Here is a 21,074-nt window from a genome sequence, read left to right as displayed (position 1 = left end):
GTTCCAACAGTACACCAAGGGTTCTATCCCGGCATAGAAGAAATTAGTGTGAAGTGCCTGAAGCCAGGACATGACAGTTGTGAATCGCCTTCCATCCAAGTGCTTCTTCAATGGTCCAAAAAGATGTAAATCACTCGTAGCCAAGTCAGCGCTGTAGGGAGGATGGTCCAGTACCTCCCAATGGTAGCACCGTAACAACTCAGGTGTGCGGTTGACTGTGCATGGCCTGGCGTTATTGTGCAGCAATATGACACCTGTTTGCAGCAATCTCTGTAGTTTTTGACTAGTTGCCCTCCACAACCGGCTCAATGCGTCACAATATCAGTCAACATTCACAGTATCTCCCTTGATGAGGAAATCAACAAGAAGCACGGCCTTGTGGTCCCAAAGCACAGTCTCCATGACCTTTTTTGCTGATGGAGTTTGTTTGAATCTCTTTGAAGGTGGAGACGATGCAGGTTTCCACATCATGGATGCTTGCTTCGTCTCCGGTGTCACATGATGTACCCATGTTTCATTGCCTGTAACAATACACTGCAAGAACTGTACTCCCTCCTCAAAGTATCGAGTCAAGTGCATGCAAGACAATCCCATCCTACTGGTTTTGTGAACTTCTGAGCAGTGGCGTAACTAGGGTATTTGGAGCCAAGGGCAAGTAAAAAAACGGAGTCCCCACCTCAAGAATGTGCATGCACCAAAAAAAGTCGGTGCGGCCACATGCCAGAAGGGGCATTGTCATTGAACAATAGGAGCATGTCAACATGACACACCACCATTTATTGTCAATCTGGGAACTTTCCTTTCCATTCCATATGCACCCAGTAGTAGTGCCCCTTATGCAATACCCCTAGTAGTAGTGCCCGTCATGCAGTGCCCACTGTAGTAGTGTCCCTTATGCAATGTCCCCAATAGCAGTGACCCTATGCAAAGCCCCTTATGCAATGTCCCCAGTAGTAGTGCCCCTTATTCAATGCCCCCTGTTGTAGTGCACATTATGCAGTGCCCCCAGTAGTAGTGCCCCTTATGCAATGCCCCCTGTTGTAATTCACATTATACAGTGCACCCAGTAGTGCCCCTTATGCAGTGCCTACAATAGTGTACCCTTATACAGTGTCCCCAGTAGTGCCCCTTATGCAGTGCTCCCTTATACAGTGCCTCCAATTGTGCACCCATACACAGTGTCCCCAGTAGTGCACCCTTATACAGTGCCCCTTATACAGTGCCCCCCAGTAGTGCCCCTTATGCATTGTCCCTAGTAGTGCCACTTATACAGTGCCCCAGTAGTGGTCCCCCTATGCAGTGCCCCAAGCCAGTAGTGCCCTTTATTCAGTGCCCCCGGCCAGTAGTGGTCCCACCATGCAGTGCCCCCAGTAGTAGTGCCCCTTATGCAATGCCCCCTGTTGTAATTCACATTAAACAGTGCACCCAGTAGTGCCCCTTATGCAGTGCCTACAATAGTGCACCCTTATACAGTGTCCCCAGTAGTGCCCCTTATGCAGTGCCCCCTTATACAGTGCCTCCAATAGTGCACCCATATACAGTGTCCCCAGTAGTGCACCCTTATACAGTGCCCCTAGTAGTGCCCCTTATACAGTGACCCCAGTAGTGCCCCTTATGCAGTGTCCCCAGTAGTGCCACTTATACAGTGCCCCCAGTAGTGGTCCCCCCATGCAGTGCCCCAGTAGTAGTGCCCCTTATGCAATGCCCCCTGTTGTAGTGCACATTATGCAGTGCCCCCAGTAGTAGTGCCCCTTATGCAATGCCCCCTGTTGTAATTCACATTATACAGTGCACCCAGTAGTGCCCCTTATGCAGTGCCTACAATATTGTACCCTTATACAGTGTCCCCAGTAGTGCCCCTTATGCAGTGCTCCCTTATACAGTGCCTCCAATTGTGCACCCATACACAGTGTCCCCAGTAGTGCACCCTTATACAGTGCCCCTTATACAGTGCCCCCCAGTAGTGCCCCTTATGCATTGTCCCTAGTAGTGCCACTTATACAGTGCCCCAGTAGTGGTCCCCCTATGCAGTGCCCCAAGCCAGTAGTGCCCTTTATTCAGTGCCCCCGGCCAGTAGTGGTCCCACCATGCAGTGCCCCCAGTAGTAGTGCCCCTTATGCAATGCCCCCTGTTGTAATTCACATTAAACAGTGCACCCAGTAGTGCCCCTTATGCAGTGCCTACAATAGTGCACCCTTATACAGTGTCCCCAGTAGTGCCCCTTATGCAGTGCCCCCTTATACAGTGCCTCCAATAGTGCACCCATATACAGTGTCCCCAGTAGTGCACCCTTATACAGTGCCCCTAGTAGTGCCCCTTATACAGTGACCCCAGTAGTGCCCCTTATGCAGTGTCCCCAGTAGTGCCACTTATACAGTGCCCCCAGTAGTGGTCCCCCCATGCAGTGCCCCAGTAGTAGTGCCCCTTATGCAATGCCCCCTGTTGTAGTGCACATTATGCAGTGCCCCCAGTAGTAGTGCCCCTTATGCAATGCCCCCTGTTGTAATTCACATTATACAGTGCACCCAGTAGTGCCCCTTATGCAGTGCCTACAATAGTGCACCCTTATACAGTGTCCCCAGTAGTGCCCCTTATACAGTGCCCCCCGGTAGTGCCCCTTATGCAGTGTCCCCAGTAGTGCCACTTATACAGTGCCCCCAGTAGTGGTCCCCCCTATGCAGTGCCCCAAGCCAGTAGTGCCCTTTATACAGTGCCCCCGGCCAGTAGTGCACCTTATACAGTGCCCCCTGGCTGGTAGTGCCCCTTATACAGTGCCCCCTGTAGTGCCACTTATGCAGTGTCCCCAGTAGTGCCATTTATACAGTGCCCCCAGTAGTGGTCCCCCCTATGCAGTGCCCCAAGCCAGTAGTGCCCTTTATACAGTGCCCCCGGCCAGTAGTGCACCTTATACAGTGCCCCCTGGCTGGTAGTGCCCCTTATACAGTGCCCCCTGTAGTGCCCCTTATGCAGTGTCCCCAGTAGTGCCACATAAACAGTGCCCCCAGTAGTGGTCCCCCCCTATGCAGTGCCCCCAGCCAGTAATGCCCTTTATACACTGCCCCCGGCCAGTAGTGGTCCCCCCTATACAGTGCCCCCGGCTGGTAGTGCCCCTTTTACAGTGTCCCCTGGCCGGTAGTGCCCCTTATACAGTGCCCCCGCCCAGTAGTGCCCCTTACATATATAACACAAAGACACACACACACACAAAACAAAATCCTTACCCCTCTTTAGCACCTGCTGCCGTCCGCTCCTCCATCCTCCCTGTCAGTGAGTGTACTACCTGGCACTGGTGGCGGTGTGTTTGTTTTACTGTGTAGTGTGGTCCGCTGACCTGGCGCGTTCCCCCCCTCCCCCCTGCACCGCCAGTCCAACGCCGCCCAGGGCACATGCCGCAACTGACCACCCTAGTTACACCACTGCTTCTGAGTTGCTTCAGTATCCAGCATGAACACTTTTTCCTGTAACCAAGTTGTTCACGAATGATGATGTGCACAGTACCAACTGAGATGTACAGCTCATCAGCAATATCAGTAACTCAAATGTGTCTGTCCTGCTGAATTAGACCTTCAATGCAGAACAACTTGTCATCTGTGGTGGATGTGCTTGGTAGGCCGGATCGCTGCTCATCTTAAACGTCTGTCCTGACATTATCAAAGGCAGTGCACCAAATAGAGCCAAAAGCACTCCTGGGCTTGCGGCAGCGAGACCCTACCGCAGGGTCTCGTCGCAAGCCCGATGGTTGCGATGTTCTTGACCATCGCGACCATCATTGTGGCCGCTCGCTATAGCTGTGGGTGGTCACCCACAGCTATGCGAGCGGCCAGGAGGCCGCTCCAAAAAGGAGCAGGGACGGCCCTGATTCAGAGCGTCCGGCTCTGAATCAGGGCCTGTGTTTGTACATTCGATTTCAAACATGGAGAAGAACAATAAGAATGCATTGGGCGTTCCTGGGTGGTGATGGGGGCGGGGCTAATCAGATGCACGGGGATGATCTGTCTTATGTGTGTGTATAATGACGCACTATGCTGTATTTCAGCGTCTACAGGCTCAGAAAGTGGGCGTCTCAGTTCTTGCACATTAAAGATGCATGGATGTACACCAGGGGAAGGCTTTGTACAGTAGCTGCATTTGAATAAAGTCGCAGCTGTATAACTGGCAAAAGATGGAGATATGTCTGACAATTCGTGGTCTCTCTTAGCTCTTAGCGAAGTTCTGCATTTTTCCCAGAGGGATTCTGGGAATCTTAGTTTTCTATCCTGGGCTGGCAAAGCACGGTGCTCAGTCTCTCCTTTGCTGAAATAAAGGCCTATTGGTGCTCCTGTCCTGCAGCAGTACCTCCTGAAGTTACACACTCCCCCTCTTGGGCAAGTCCACAGTGAACATTTGATGAGACTTGTCCTGCACCCTGAAAATCACAAGGGCTTAAGACATCCTGACTAAATAAACTCTCACAACCACACACAATGGGCCTTGACATCATGGATATGGGTGTCAGACATGTCCACTGATAACCCAACGATTGTGAATTTCCTTGGATATCTCACAATAATGATCTGGCCTGTTATATGTTAGTATCACTGGGACTCTAGGGGTCATTCTAGGCCAACCCTGGACTAAAGGATTTCTTTCTTCTCTCCCTTACACAGCTCCAGGGTGTTAGATATTTCCCCCATTTGGATCATGCACACCCACATCCATCTCAACACTTTAAGTTCTTATTTGGGGTGGTCAATATCCATCCATCTATCCAATACAGTATCCACAGATCTCTCATATCCTCTTGTGTAGGTCTCATAGCCCCTCCACCTCTGTAGGTCTTGCAAATCTCAGAGTATTTGAGTACTGTGCTACAGTCAATCTTTTCTGACATTCTGCAAGGGGTATCATACCCCAGTAATGTAGCTTTCCACCTTCCTTAATGTCATGTTCTTGAATCTCTGTGACCTCCTAGGTAACGGGATAGAGGTTCCTGAACCATTACAGAATCTGATCTCAGTCCCCGTGGGAAGCAAATGCTGCCTGTAATATGTCTTTACAAGGCCTGTCTGCTCTTCCAGTTCTTGATGTGATATCATGGAGCTCCCAATGACTTCTCTACCACCTTTCTTCTCCATCTGTTAGCAAATGTGTGCTTTCCCAGAATTCTCAGATGACAAATCAACACACAGTCCCCAGGCATCAACACATTTCCTTGAATCTTATGTCATACCTCTTCATTTGTTCCTAAATATAGACTTCGCAGGCACCTCCTGAGCTAATCTGTAGGCCTCTCAGCTTTTCAACATACTGTAGGTGGCTTCCAGTGGTAGGATCCTATATGTTGGACACCCCAAAACAGATATCAATTGGCACTTCAGCCTTACGGAAAGAAACATAAGCATCATCTTAAGAAGGGTACAATTGAACCTCTCCAGATGATGTTGATGTTGATGTGTGGTTCTCGACTTCTTGATCCCTCAGATTTCACAAAGCTCCTCAATCAACCTGCTCTCAAAGTCGCTGCCTTGGTCAGAGTGGACCTGCGCTGGTAGCCTACAGTATAATGCACACATACTTTCTCCCAAAGTACTTCTGCCACAATTACTGCACTTTGGTGCTTAGTGGGAAAAGCTTGAGCATCTCTGGTGAAGTGGTCTGTGACAATGAGGATACTGCTCACATCTGGTTCCACAGAAAGAAAGTTGATACACACCAGTTCATCACTCAAAATATTCTTCAGCTGGGTAGCCTTTTCTGGAAGAGTCTTCCACACTATGCAGAGCCTGCAAATCTTACAGTAATGTCCTACCTACCCCCCCATCCTCAGCCAGTAGAAATGATTAGCCACCATCCCGTTGTCTTTTCCACACCACTTCCCATGGGCTTCCTCATGAAACTCACTACTAGAAGTGGTTCAGCAACCTTGTGAGGTTTGTTGGGCTACACAATCTCCCAATGTATATCTTCTTCTCTGAAATGTCAGCTGGAATTAAATCATATACCACGTCAGCTGTGCTTTCATCCACGCAACATAGACTACTCCCTGCTCCTCACTCTTCTGGTCTAACAGTTTCAGTCTCTGCAAACTGGATACACTAGACATCACTTTTATCAATTCATCATAAGGTACATCTTGCAACTGTCCCTTCAAACCTAGGCAATGATCAGGGTTTCCAGAGCATTGACCACAGCATCAATACACTTCTTCCAGCGATATATTAGACATTGGGTTACACAAGTAACTGTGCTATTTATTAATCACTAATGCCATCTATATTTTTTCCTATGAATAAATTCCCGCCGGAGAAGGAACTTTTGATCCCTGCCCAGCAGGCTGCACCTTCCTCTCCTCTCTAAAGTTTCTATATGCAGTGGTATGGTGTGGGATCTTAGGCCCTCATTCGGAGCCACTCGCAAACAGCAGTACGCTCATTGCGTTCCGATGTTGACTAACCGCGCATGCGTCGGTGTAACACTGCGCATGTGCGTACGGCAGATTGCGAGTTTTTTTGGTCTCGTTCGTCAAATAGCGTACAGGAAGTGACATGTCAAATGTGATTGACAGAACAGGGCGTTTTTGGGTGTTGACGGGGGTGGAGATGGAAAAACGCAGGCGTGGCGAGGCGTTTTTGGGGCGTACATACATTAGCAGATGCGAGCGTAAAATGTGTTCGGACCGACTCATACGTCACTGGATGATCCTCTTTTCCTTCAAAATGCTCGCACAGCTTAGGGTCTGGATTACTCGACCACATTGGCGATGGCCTTCTCCTCCGTCCCGGGACTCCACGATGTTGTTGCGATTAATCGCGGGTGGTCAGAAAAGCAATTAGTGTTGGATTGAAAACCGGCTTGGTATGTGTTTTGAAATCAGTTTTTGGGGATAGCACAAAAGCGTACGCAGGTGGAAATCATAGCTGCTAATGTCAGGATGACACAATCAATTTGCGTACATTTGTGGGGGTTTATTTTGGCCTCAATTTGGTGGTTAGGGCCTATTGTAACAATAATGTCATCATGTTTTAATTTTCTCACCTTTTTATTTTTGCCTGTTGAATTTGCCTCGTTATGTGAATTTTTAAACGTTCCTTAAAGAGCCCTTTTTTTAAAAAAATTGTTTTGTTTTTTTTTGCAAGTTTTTGCCTTTTGGGCCAGGATTAAATGTAACCCATTTGTACAATAATGTCACAATACAATGTCAGATTTTTGGCGTAAATTTATTGGTCAAACCAAAACTAAAATAATAAAAAATTTGGGGACATCTTTTTTTGGCAAAGATCATTCCCAAAATCAAACAAATTGGCCCAACATAACTGTAGACATAAACGTACAACAAAAAATAAAAAACATTTCACAAGAAAGGAGAGGGAAGTTTTGACCAGAAAGGAATATGAGCCAAGCACAGAAGGAGTGTGGGAAAAGTCGCCATTGCTGTCACCGTTTTTTCACCCGTTTGGATGGGGGAGGGAGGGCGCCAGACCGGGTCCGGGATGTCATCGGGCTGGCCTGTCCAGAGGCAGATGTTGTGGCCTCTGGACTAGGCACAGGGCTAGGCACATTTGGAGGATTGGCTGATGTTGTGCCAGAGGTGGAGGATCCTGATGTTCCGGCAGGAAGGGAGGTCGGCTCCACCATGTGCTGGCGAACGAGCTGCTCCAGGGCATTGGCGATGCGGATGTTGGCCCTGGTATTTTCCGCCAGGGCCTGGCCAATGGTCACGTTGGCCGCAGCATTTTGCTCCAGGGCCTCAGCCACCCGTAGCAGACTGGCATCCACCCTCTGCAGAATCTCCGTATGGAAATCCGATTTGAAATTGAGTTCTGTGAGGAGGGCCACTGCCTGCGAGGGGGATTGCCCTGGACTGGCTGCAGGGTCCTCAGCCGGATGTACTGGTTCCTCCCCTGCCGAGCCAGCAGAAATTCGGCGGCCAAGGCTCCCCTCTGTAGCAGACTCATCCGCCTGTGTCTCTGTTAGGAAAAATGAGAAAAGACTCACATTAGAATCTACATATTGGCCCACTAACATTTCAGAGTTGGTGACATCAAAAGATTTACCTGGGACAACATGAGGAGCCGCAAAGTCTGGCATGTCCGTATCCATGTTGGACACGCCAAACACCTCCACAGGCTGCACACACCCCTGTGCCAGCTCTTCTAAATCCGTCAACTCCAATGACACAGGTGTGGGACCCCCACCTGTCCCCCTTGCATGCCTTGCCCTGTCCGCGAGTTTTTGCTTTAGGCGATATTTGAAGTCGGCCCATCTGTGGGAAAAAATGGAAGCCATTATCCTTTTGTTTAAAATGGTGTTTGTTTTTAGGGGGGGCAAGTGTTTACTTACCGCCGTTTGACATCCCGGGCTAGACGGACATAATCACCCACCCTATTGACAGCAACGGCTACCTCTTCCCACATTCTCCACTTCTGTCTTATACTCATATTCCTGTCTGCCTGTGGCAGGATGTCCACACACTTCTGAATCAAAACCTCCATCTCCTTTCTTGTGAAATGTGGCTGCCTTTTTTTTTTTCCAGCTTTGGCCGGAATACTGGGCCCAGCAGCCTCTTCCATGTCAGCCTCCTCACCTATTTGTGTAAATATTCAGATTTCTCAAATTCACAACTTGCCCAATCTTATGTTTCAAATTAATCATTGATATAAAATGCATGAAAGACTTACCGCCTGACTCTTGGCCATTGTTTCCCTGGTCTGTAGCCATGTCTGAGGTCCAAACAAGAAATACACCAGAATTTAAATGTGTTTTCGTGACGTATTTATACATGCGTCCTTATTTTGCGGCCGCATCATTGATTGTGCGTTCCTATGATCCCTCCTTAATTTGTGCGGGAAACGAAACACTATTTATGGCTTGGTGTGTCTCGAGTCGAGGTGGCGTTTTTGGATTGTTGGAGGTTACCTTGGTTGGAGTTTCTTGTTTGCGGATAAAGGAGTTGGCGTTTGGAGTTTATTTTGTTTGCTAGATTTGCGTTTTTATTTTCCGTTCTCTTTTTTGGTATATTTTTTTTTGGCCTCGTTTCTTGATTTGGTAAGTTTTGTGAAGTCTAACTTTGGTTCAATTGGTGTCTCATTGTGTTTCTTCTTGTTTTTAATTTTTTGATCCATAATTTCATATCTTTTAGCTTTTTTTTAATTTCGGACCCAAAGACCTTTTGATTTGGAATCTTATATATTTGCTCAAGGTAAGTCCATTTTTTATCTTGTATTTGCGAACTAATTAGCGCATTTTTCTCTGTTTGTTTATTAACTTGTATTTGCGAACTAATTAGCGCATTTTTACTACTTACTATTGTGACTTGTATTTGCGAACTAATTAGCGCATTTTTAAATGCTTATTAATCCTGTAAAATTTTTTGTGGTTGCCCTTTCGCTTTTTTGGCTTACATTTCAACCCATTTTGATGTACTGTGTGCAATGTCGTTTTGCTCTTTGGCCAAATGTGTGTTTCGCATATTTTAAGTTTTGGCAAGCACAAAATTTAGAAACATAAATGCACAGACTAAAATTTATCAAATTATTTTTGTGATTAATTTCAGTTTGGACGTATCATGACAATACCCCGGCATGTAAGCAGCAATGGATGGTATCATCAAGCTAAGTTGTTCTTAATTTTCTTTTGGGGTGGGTCCAAAGCCTTACATTTTAATCTTGCCATTTCAGGTTGATCTTGGGCGGATTGTTCTGGCCATGCTCCCGGAAGCCGACCAACCTCAATCTCGTCCCAGGCGTAGGCATCGTAGGCGTGCAAGGCCCCAGATATTTCGAACACGTGTCACCCTTTTTGGAATGCCCAATGATGAGGTTTTAAAACGCTACCGTCTTCCTCCCAAAATCATCATAGACACTCTCTCATTAATAGAGAGTGATCTTGAGCGGCAAATTGACAGTCCAACAGCAATACCACCACTTACGCAAATTATGGCGGTGTTACATTTCTGTGCCTCAGGATCGTTTCAAACAACGGTGGGAATAGTGGCGGGCATCTCACAATCCTCCTTTTCCCGGATCCTGAGGGCAGTGATGGAGGCACTTTTCAAGCACCTCCATCATTTTATTCAAATGCCTTTGGATATGGGTGCCCTTAGTGTGGCCAAGGCCAATTTTTACCAAATAGCTGGCTTCCCACACATCATAGGGGTTGTGGATGGTACTCACATACCACTTCAGCCTCCAGCATGGCTGGAGGCCATATTTTGAAACAGGAAACACTATCACTCCCTGAATGTGATGCCTCCCTCCAGATCCTGTCCCTGAATGCTAAATTACCAGGAAGTGCACATGACTCCTTCGTCATCCGGCAATCAGGGATATGGCACAAATTAACCAACCTACAAGCTGGTGATGCATGGCTTCTGGGTAAGTGGAGACCTTTAGTACATAACAATGTTAAGCTTGATACACAGTGTTCCTGATGTTGTCTATTATTTTTCACAGTAGACAGTGGATACCCTTGCATGTCCTGGCTGCTCACTCCTTATTTGGCTCCCACACCAGGGCCACAAAGTGAGTATAATTCCGCACTTACAGCCACCAGGCAAGTGGTGGAGCGCTGTATCGGCCTTTTAAAAGGCCGATTCAGATGCCTCCACCGCTCTGGTGGCGAGCTCATGTATTTGCCGGATATGGTGTCGAAAATTGTGGTCCTGTGTGGGATATTTCACAACATCGCCATAAGGAGTCGTGTCCCAATGCAGCCAGAGGATGCCTTACCTGAGGATGGCCCCCCCGAGGTTGGTCGGAGGTCAGTATGTGGGGGGGCCATACGCGATGATGTGGTGGCCAGATTTTTTAGGTAAGTTTTGACAAAACAACAGTGTTTATACCTAATGTGTTTGGGTTTGTTTGCGAACATCTAATTATTTAATGTTTTTTTCACCATCTTCTGTTTTTTCACATAATCTTTGGCACTCCAACGCTCACTACTTCCTGCTACCCTTACAAAACCTGGATGTGGACATTTTGGGAATATATTCGGGAACCGATATTGCAACGCCATGTTTGTGGAATCATGTTGGCATGGTCCTTCGTCAACCAGTTCTTGATTTGTTGTTTTTTGTTTTTGTTTGTTTGGTATGTGTTGTATTTGAGATTATCACTGTGTGTTTTTTTTGTGAGTGACCACTTTGATTTATCAGTTCTGTTGTGAATAAATGTTTGGAGAGTGAAATGTTCTTCCTTTTTTTGGACGTTACCAGCAAGTGTAACCAGGTTCACACACGTTACATTTGACTAAGGGGTAATCCAGTACTGACGCCAGTTGAGCTAAAATGTAATCTGTTTTCAGGTTCCAAACCCACACCAAAAGGAAGCCTGTACAATCATTTGGCTTTGTAAGATTGGCCTAAGCAGCTTGCACACCAACTAGGAACCTGTAAAATGTAGAAATATCTAATTGACACTACACCAAAAATGGGAAATGACATTGTTACTGTTATGTGTTTCTTGTGGCTGTTTTACATACAAATACAAAACACAATCTTACTGTAAAAAAAAGGAAATCCTTCCAGGAACAGTCTACTTATGTCAGGGTAAACAATCTTTGTTTTTGAAAAAACGAATGAGCCAGAACGTTACTTAGAAAAAAACAATTTATTTATAAAATGAACACAAAAAAATAAAACTATTGACGAAGGAGAACCGACATACGGTCAAGGGCCACACGAGCACCCCGATGATATTGTGGCGCATCCGGACCACACAGTCGGCTAAATCTTCCCGACGCATCTGTTCCTCTGTGGGTGAGAAAAGTGTGTGGATTAATACAACAATAGGGAAACCACATTAAAAAATAAAAAACACAACGAAACCACCCAAATAAATTAAAAAAAAAAAAAAAAAAAAACACAGCAAACTGAAATGGGGGCTGCAAAAAATACAAGGCCTATGTACAAATTCCCACAGGTGTGATATGTGTATGTTGAAATCAGCAGTAACAGGTAAAGGCAATCTGCAAAATCACCAAAAGTCTACCCAAAAACCCCGAAAAAAGGAACGACACATGATTACATACAAACAGTTTGTGTCTAAAAAAAAGCCTAAAGAAAAACATACCGGAAGAAAAAACGCCAGCTCCGGAAGGCCCTCCATCGTCCTCCTTGGAGGTGCCTCCATTCCCCAAAGATCGGGGCGGGGTAATTACCGACTCCGGGGAGGGGGTAATTCGAAGAGGGGTGGTTGGAGGAGAGGGGGAAGTGGGACGGAGGGGAAGGAGGCCCGACATTTCAGGGAGAGGGTCTTGGAAGGCTGGGGAGGAGTGGGGAATAGGGGAATTATTGGGTGTGGAGTGTTGGCTGGGGGTTGGGGAGAGTGGCCGTGAGCGCCGTCTGGCCGGACGTTGACGGCGTAGTCTTGGCTGGCCCCCTAAAAGATGTTAAACAAATTGTGGTTAGTTTCAACACAAATCCTGGCCAAAAAACAATTTCAAATCCCCCCCCCCAAAAAAAACCCATGCAGATATGAGGACAATGCAAAAATATGAAATACAGGGAAAACATGGCCATGCAGATATGAGTAGAATGAATAAATAGGACAGACATGAAAACATGCACAAGCAGATATGAGTAGAATGAATAAATAGGACAGACATGAAAACATGCACACGCAGATATGAGTAGAATGAATAAATAGGACAGACATGAAAACATGCACACGCAGTTAGGGCCACAAAGACAAACATGAAAACCACAATACATAAAACTTACTTTCTGCGATCTGCATGCGAAAGCATGCCTGCAAGCGGGGCGTCCGCCGTTGCAGGTCCGACCACCTGCGCTCCAGCTGGCCGATGTTGCGGCGTGAGCCGAAGGAGCGCAGGCGGGCCCGTGCCTCCGCATATGTGGAACGCTTCTGCTGGTTGGTGATGGGTGGAGGCTGGCTGGTGATCCGCCTATCCATGACCTCCGTAAGCACAAGGAGCTCGCGCCTGGTGAATGCGGAGGCTCTCATGATGGCAATGGTGTTTTTCTTAAAAATCATTTTTGATAAAGTGCCAAAAAAAATTCTGATTGGCTAATGTATTTGGGAAATTAACAGGAGCAATTCTATTGGTTAGTGTATGAGTCATGTGTTCGACAGGGCCACAAATCTCTTGAGAGTTATGACAGGCTTGATGCAGTGACATGCGTAAGCAAATTTAAATAAAGAAATGAACCCCGGGAAATATGCGGGGATCCAAAGAAATAGAACAATTGTTTAATTGGGGCTAACATGTTTTTTGAGCAATAAAAGCGAATGTTTAAGCCGTACGTATTCTGCGGGTAAACACAAACACGGACAAGATTAAAGTTTCTTGCATTGTGTTGAAAAAAAAAAAACAATTAAGCTAATTGATACATTAATTGGCATGATACGATTGAGGGAGGTAGGCAGAATAAAGGAGCAGGTAATCGACATCTGACAAGCCCACTTCCTGTTTGTACTTGTGCGTGCGTTCCCTTCAAGCCATTTCGGGGATGTACGCTCGCTATTTGGCACGCTCGTTAGTTAGAGGAGGGGTCGTCTGAGTTTGGGGCGGATTTTTATATGCGTTCGAAAATACGAGCGAGGCCTTGAATTTAAATATTTTTTTACGTACGCCGAACGTACGTACGCCCAATTGCGAGTGGGTCTGAATCAGGGCCTTAGTCTTGATTTCAGTGGCTTACAGCATCCTCCATTTGAGTTATTAGATTCGGTGGAGTTCCTCCCCTTAAAAGACAGTTTTCCTTTTGGCTGAACACTCTATCTTGTAGATCCTCCATTCGTCAGGCTTACTGTGGGGCTGGGCAGTCTTTTCCTAATATTCGTAAGACACATTCTTATAGTCAGTGAGCGCCTCCTCCGCGGCGTACAAAAATTCAGTTGAGCAGCTATATGGGACTTCCAGCTACTCAACTTTACATATATTCCTCATACCCTACATATCTCATGTGTTTGTTTCCAGGGAAGCCAGTTTTGGATGAAAGGTGCTGTCAGGCCCTGGTGTTGATTGACCTTGGTTGCGGGTGCAGTGGCCGGTGGGCTTGGCTGAGTTGATGGTAATAGACGAGGAGGCAATATGTAAGTCTTTCTCATAGGCTACTCTCAGATGTTGACGAGAGCTACTCTGAGGCGCGGAGTCTAATCCACTTGATGATATTCACCAGTGACCCATCCAAGCGGGATATGGGTTTCGCTGCACCAAGTGAACAGGTTGAAGCAGCCAGAATAGGTATGTGAGAGTAGCGAGAAGAAGAGGGACAGAACTAGGAATGTACTGGAGGAGTATTTGCTACGTTGAATCAGATGCTGATTAGCGATGGGGACAACTCTCGAGATCCAGATACTGTTAGTCATGAATAGATAAAAAAAAAATCCAGCGCACCTAATGGGAAATAGCAACGAGCAGTTTTCTGTAAAAAATATATATATAATTGTGAAGTCAGTACGTGGTTAATTAGCACCACTGAATGTACTTAGTCTGATATTTCTTTGTGACCTGTGGAAGTTACCCTCACTCTCAGGCAGCCCTATTTGACGTGGATCGCGATTGTGATATATACTTTTCTTCATTGTTAGTCACGAATAGCTGCACTGGCAATCTAGATGCTGAATAGCGAAGGGTAACAGCTCCGGTGATCCTGCCGCTGTATAGCTAAGATTAGACACTGAATTAGCGATGGGTAACAGCTCCAGTGATCCTGACGCTGTATAGCAAAGGATAGGTAACTGGATATCCAGACGCTGAATAGTTATGGGTAACACAAGGAATGATTACTTGATAGAGAACACTAAGAATGGTGTGGAGCCTAGGACGCAGTCTCAGCAAATAGTCACTAGAGAAGCGAAGTTGACAGGCAATTTCCTGTTCACAAAGCCGTACTTAAATACCCTTCGGCAGCTGGTCATTGGATGTAGAGATCAGCTGAGTGACGCAAGACTACCATTGGAGGCGGCAAACCAGATGACACAGACCAACATGGCTGCGCCCATGAACTCGATTGCAACACAGAGACACATCATAGAAGTCTTAGCAGATGCTGGGGAGAATACTCAGTCCACTACTCACCCGTGCGCCTGGCGTCTGACCGCCTCAGAGATCAAAGACGCCGGTACATAGGTGAGAGGCAGCCGATCCCAGGCCGCAATCTGACAGGTGCACTGCACTGTTGCAGCTAAGTGTATGAACCCTTGGAGGCAGCTCTTAGATGTCAATGGTCGAGCATGACCTCACTTTATTTAGCTCCTAGAGGTACATAATGCTCTATTGCACACAGACAAAATGTGTCAGCTACATTGGGCTGTTAGCCCTGAAACCCCATGGGATTGCAGATACTGAGAGTGGGTTTCTAGCAAACTGCATTGGTGAGGTTCAGGAAGGGGGAGATTTATTGCAAATATATATTTATTTTTTTAAGGATTTCATATTACTGCCCAATATATCTCCATACAGCACTGGCATTACTTTGGACTAGACACTGCTTCCTTCTTAGTCCTGTATGGCAGACACAGCCTTGGCAAAGGGAAACCACATAATACCAAACCCATTGTTTGTTCCTCTTTGACATGCAGCTTCCATCTATACTGATGCCAGTAAAAGACACATGGGTAGTGTTCTGGCTTCAAGGTCATTATCTATCGGTGAGCACAGCATGTGCAGACTTTGGATATGCTAGTAAATAATAAGTATTCATCAATGTTTTGGATAACAGAGATTGTTCATAAATCTGTCACATCATAACTAGACAAAAACAGTGTGATGTATTAGGCTCTAAAGACCTCTTGACATTGTACATGCATTACAAAAGTATTTCATGATGCATAAACACATGTTGTGCAGCGCTACAGTACACATAGTAAATCATCTAGAAAATCAATTCCTAGCAACAAGCAGGAGACAGACATAGCTGTGAATATATGTATTATGTATTAAGTTTTTATAAAAGGTTAAAGGTTGTAATAAAGTGTATCATAGATTGCTGTAATAAGACTATGATGCATTTGTCATTTGTGTAAAACGATTAAGCTCTGCTGCAGAAGTTTTAGGGTTTTTGCATAGACAGGTTTTTTTCACGTGCAACCAATCGTGCGTAGCCATCATCATCATTATCATCATCATCAGTGTTACACTGACCCCAGGGTGAGAGCACTCGTAACTCAGACCCCTTCAGACAGCTACATTTGCAACTATTCACCAAACATTGGTAGCATTTCACAAGCACACACCCACACCCTTCCCTTACTGACCTTGGGCCGCTTGTGCTCGCCCATGCCCACTGCTGGCACCTGACACTCCAGCCCCGATCTTACCCCCTATCCTTACACAGCTACAGGTCGCATGTACACATGAAAATGAATGCGGATGTGAAATTTCGCACATGCGGATTAAAAATAATGCAACTTGTGGTAAAAAAAAGCTGCAAATTGCATTTACTGTCACTCTAAATAGGCGTGTGACTCCGGAGTATAATAAAACTTACTGCCTATTTCAGCGGTGCAGAGCAACTGCATCTTTATCCTAATGCCACAGCTGATGGGATTCATACAGAGACGCCCACCAGCTGCTGCACTAATCCGTCACTGTGCTCATTAAGACACACCACCGGCAATATCGGTTGCACCATTGGAGATTGCATCAGCCCTATAGCAGCTGCACTTTTTCTGTCTGATAGTGGCCACCAGGGTCAGGGACAATGTATCTTCAGATGCAGTCGCTGACCGCGACACACCTGCATCTGACTAACCAATCCGCTGTTACCACCCAGAAGCATCCACCAAAATTGCATTTCAAATTCGATCTGAAGGCTCCCTGCGTTAACCATCAGGATGCATGCACAGTGTGACGCGGACGCATACGCAGACTGAAAACATTGTCTCCTAGCGTGCGGCATTGATACTGTGTGAACCTCTGATTTAGGCCCTTACCGTGCTGCCTCTAGCGAAGCAGTTACCTGTTGTAATAATTCTGATCATATCACATCATGCATAACAATAAGTGATTATTTTCTTTCAAATGAAAGTTATTTTAATTTTGTAACATAAGCAGTTTCACTCTCCCTCATTAGGAGAACATGACAATACTTACAGTCAGATAGGAGTTCCTCATCCTCCTCTTTGCTCAGTTTGCCTGGAGAAAGACTGGAACTATTAATGGTAGATTCCATATCCTCCCCGCCATCCTGCAGGGCATCTGAGGGTGTAGTGCCCCATGGTGTTATCTCATCTGAACTTTGGAGCAGGGAAGAGACACTGCCTATGGTTGGTGAGATGGCCAATGAAAGTCCACTATACCGAGAGGTACTGAGGAAGGATAACCTGCGTGCCCGCTGTATGTGACTGCGGACAAATTTCTGACTCTGCCTTTTACTCTGAGAATTGGGAAACACATATAATGAGATTCTTAGTATCATAGACATAGTCCTTGAATAAGGTTAAACACATTTTACAAATAGGGTTAAATAAGATTAAACAAATTTTAGAAAGCCAGATAACACACACATTGTAAAATTAATTCTATTTACAGTATGAATCAAACTGACCTTGTTTAAGTTACTGACTCTAAACCATTGGTGGAGATGCTGGTGAAGCCGGATCAGAAATCATGAAGTCATAGCGAGACAGTAGATTATAATTTTCAGAGATACTGGAGGTAACTACAGCGACTTCTATTGCCAAAGGTTTTACCAAGGAGTGATATATACTATAACTTAATAATATTTTACTTCGCATTCTCCAAAATATGGACATAATATAATAACAAAAGTAAAAATGTTGCTCCACAATAAATCTTGAATACTTTTCCATAAAAAATATCACTTGTTACTATATAAAACATCAATGACAGATATATGGCACAGCACCAAGCATGAACAGCCATGTGATTGAGAATGTACATGCAATTTACAAAGAAGCTCACAACAACAGATTCCTAAAGGCAAAAATTATGCACCATGCGTACCTTAGTGATTTTGAAATAAAAATAAACAACCTAGTTAATGAACTTAGCCTAAATTTCTGCCTATTTTCCGACTTTGGGAGACTCAAACTAAAAGTGTGCCTCAGTGTGGAAAAGTGTAAACGTTCCTCCTCAACCAGTCAGAACTAGGGATGGGCATCGGTGGGGTGTCCATCAATGGGTTCATCGGTGGTTACCATCGATGGTACAAAAACCATCTATGGTAAACTATCCATGGTTTGCACAGGCCAATAAAAAGATGTAGGCGGGGCTTAGTGGACACAGAGGGCGGGGCTAAGCACCATCTCGGAAAAAAAAACTATTGGCTCCCACTTGTCCATCGATGGCTCTCAATAATTGCTAACTATCAATGGTCAATGGCCATCCCTAGACAGAACTATTTTGTTCAACAAATAAATCATTTTAGTTCGTATCGGGAAAACTGTCCTTGGTTTAGCTTAATTTATGGTGTTAATGGAACATGTAAGATATGGATACTTTTTATTACAGTGCCTGATTCAGAGCCGGACGCTCAGAAAGAGCACTCGCTCTGAGTCAGGGTGTTTTTTGTCTTTTTTTTTGTGTGGCCTCCTGGCCACTCGCTTAGCTGTGGGTGACCACCCACAGCTATTGCGAGCGGCCAGGTGATGGTCGCGATGGTCTCGACCATTGCGACCGTCGGGGCTTGCGACGAGACCCTTGCGGTAGGGTCTTGTTCCTGCAAGCCCCAATGAGTTTCTGGCTCTTAATAGAGCCGGAAGCTCACCACTGACATCACTCGTGATGTCAGTGGGGCCACCCCCAAACGGCAGGCGTTCCGTCGGGAATGCCTCCGTTTGGCCAGCTACCCCCCCTGCCCGCCTCCAAAACGGTGCGAGCTGTCGATCAAAATCGACGCTGCCCCCTTTTGGTGCGAGACACGGAGCAACGGAGTGCCCGTCGTTAGCCGGGTCTCGCGCATGCGCACATTGGAGCCAGCTCCGGAGTGCGCATGCGCAGTGGCCAAACAGTGCGAATCGAAAAGAGAATCTCTGCTGAAATGCAACATAAAGTTGTTATACGTGTATCATTAAAGACCCAAAACCTTCTGAATGGTAATGGTTTTCCACCCCTCCGCACAGAAAGACAAGTCTCTAGAAATACATCTTCCACCCTTTCTTTCTGCACTTCTTCGCAAAATGAAGTGCACTAGCATATTTAACGACTGTCCCACTTTTGGTGGGCTAGTTAGCCCCGAAGGGGGTTCGTGAGGTGTCGCATTGCTGTGGCTAAACTCCCTGTCTGTGCTGTGGCTACACTGTAAAGAGCTCCAATGTTGGGAGATATGCACTGGTGCACCTAATGTACCACTTTACCTGTGAGCGCCTTGACACTGCCCGACTCTGCCTAAGCAAAGCTCCGCACCTCTGCAAACACCACTAGCTTTCCACATAAACCTGGATGGAAATATACGCACACTTTTTTTTAACGTGAGGTGGATGTTTGAAGCTTTGTAAATGAACCTGTGTAAACAACTGTAAAATTCAGTTAATATTCCATTTCTGCCCTCTGGTGTATAAATGTGTAATAGCAGATTAGTATACAAGAATACATAGTTTTATGGTTTCTTCTGTATACAGTATTTCAATAATAAATAAAAATAAGTCCCTACATTTAATACAGTGTGGAAAGTAACTTCTAAGCCTTAGCATTTCTAACAATGAACGTTTGCTAAATGAGCATATGATAGACACAACATGGTTTGTTACAGGTGCTGAGAAACAGTTTTAATTGATTAATAAGATTTAATATTAAGTCATTGCAATGGGTTGCTTATAAAGCACTCCAGGTTACCTCATAGCAATACCAGGCAGTGACATTTCCCCCATAAACACTGTTGATGCTGCTGCATATCCTGACTCTGACAATGTAGCCAGGTACAATACCATGGGCCACTTGCCTCTGAGCTCTCAGGGCCTGATTCAGACCCGGTCGCAAGCGCTGAGCGCTCGCATCCGGCTCGATGTTTGCATGCGCACGATGGAGCCGGCTTTACTGTGCGCATGTGCGAGACTTGGCTAGCGACGAGCGCTCTGTCGCTCCGGGTCTCACACCAAAGGGGGCGAGTTGTCGATGGTGATTGACAGCTCGCCCAGTTTGGTAGGTGTGGCCGAGGGGTGGCTTCACAAACAGAGGCGTTCCCAAACGAACGCCTACCGTTTGTGGGCGGCCCCACTGACATCACTGGTGATGTCAGTGGGAGAGCTTCCGGCCCTATTTGAGCCAGAAGCTCTCTGGGGCTTGCGGCCACGAGACCCTACCACAAGCCCGATGGTCGCGATGGTCTTGACCATCGCGACCATCATTATGGCCACTCGCTATAGCTGTGGGTGGTCACCCACAGCTATGCAAGCGGCCAGGAGGCAGCACAAAAAAAAAAAAAAAATAACGCCCAGATTCAGAGCGAGCGCTCTTTCAGAATGTCCAGCTCTGAATCATAGCCTCAGTGTGCTTGATGAATAAAGGTGGGTATACACCTGACAGATATATCTGCAGATGATGGTCGTTCATACACAGTGAATGGCCATCATCTGCTTGTGCCCTCGGGTCCCGGCGGCTGCTGCTGTGTGTGTACGGGCGGTCGGCCGACCGCCCGTACACACCTTCCCGATGGACAGAAATATCTGCAGACATATCTGTCAATCGTCTGTGCAGCACAGAAAATGCGATATGTCGGTGAACAACAACGTTCACCGACATATTTCGGGTACACACTTGCCGACATGCAGCAGATATATTGGCCGATCAATTGATCGGCCAATGTATCTATCAGTGTGTACCCAGCATGACACTACTGCAAATGCGGAGCCAGTCTTTCAATGAAATATACAATAATTTTTCTAATTAGGTGCATTATAGCATTTATTATTGCCACTAATTTAACAAATTTAATTATCACGTTGTCACTTTAGTAAATAATACTTCGGAACGAAGAGGACAGAACCTCGCATAGGAGACGGTGAGTATTATTTTTCACAGCTCCCCTATGGATACTTTACCGGTGGACTGATGCTACAGGGATACATAGGTGATTATGTGTACATATTTGTGTGTACATGTGGGAGTGCCTGTATGTTTAATAAACTTAAACTGTGTACGGTGTGTGTGTCCTGTGTTTATTTAAACAT

General features: G+C 46.0%; 1 protein-coding gene across 2 annotated transcripts in view; it reads right to left on the bottom strand.

The window, feature by feature from the left end:
• The window catches only part of CCDC60 (coiled-coil domain containing 60), a 323,719-nt gene that overhangs the window by 60,931 nt on the left and 241,714 nt on the right, over window positions 1-21,074 (bottom strand). For both annotated transcript variants that reach the window (XM_088449110.1, XM_088449111.1), the window contains one exon: window positions 17,038-17,320. In XM_088449110.1, the coding sequence (XP_088305236.1) occupies window positions 17,038-17,320 (283 nt within the window). The remainder of the gene's footprint in view (window positions 1-17,037; window positions 17,321-21,074) is intronic.

This window comes from Taudactylus pleione, unplaced genomic scaffold, assembly GCF_031769625.1.
Source record: "Taudactylus pleione unplaced genomic scaffold, aTauple2 ptg000479l, whole genome shotgun sequence".
Classification (NCBI taxonomy): Eukaryota; Metazoa; Chordata; class Amphibia; order Anura; family Myobatrachidae; genus Taudactylus; species Taudactylus pleione.
This window is presented reverse-complemented; position numbering and strand designations above follow the sequence as displayed.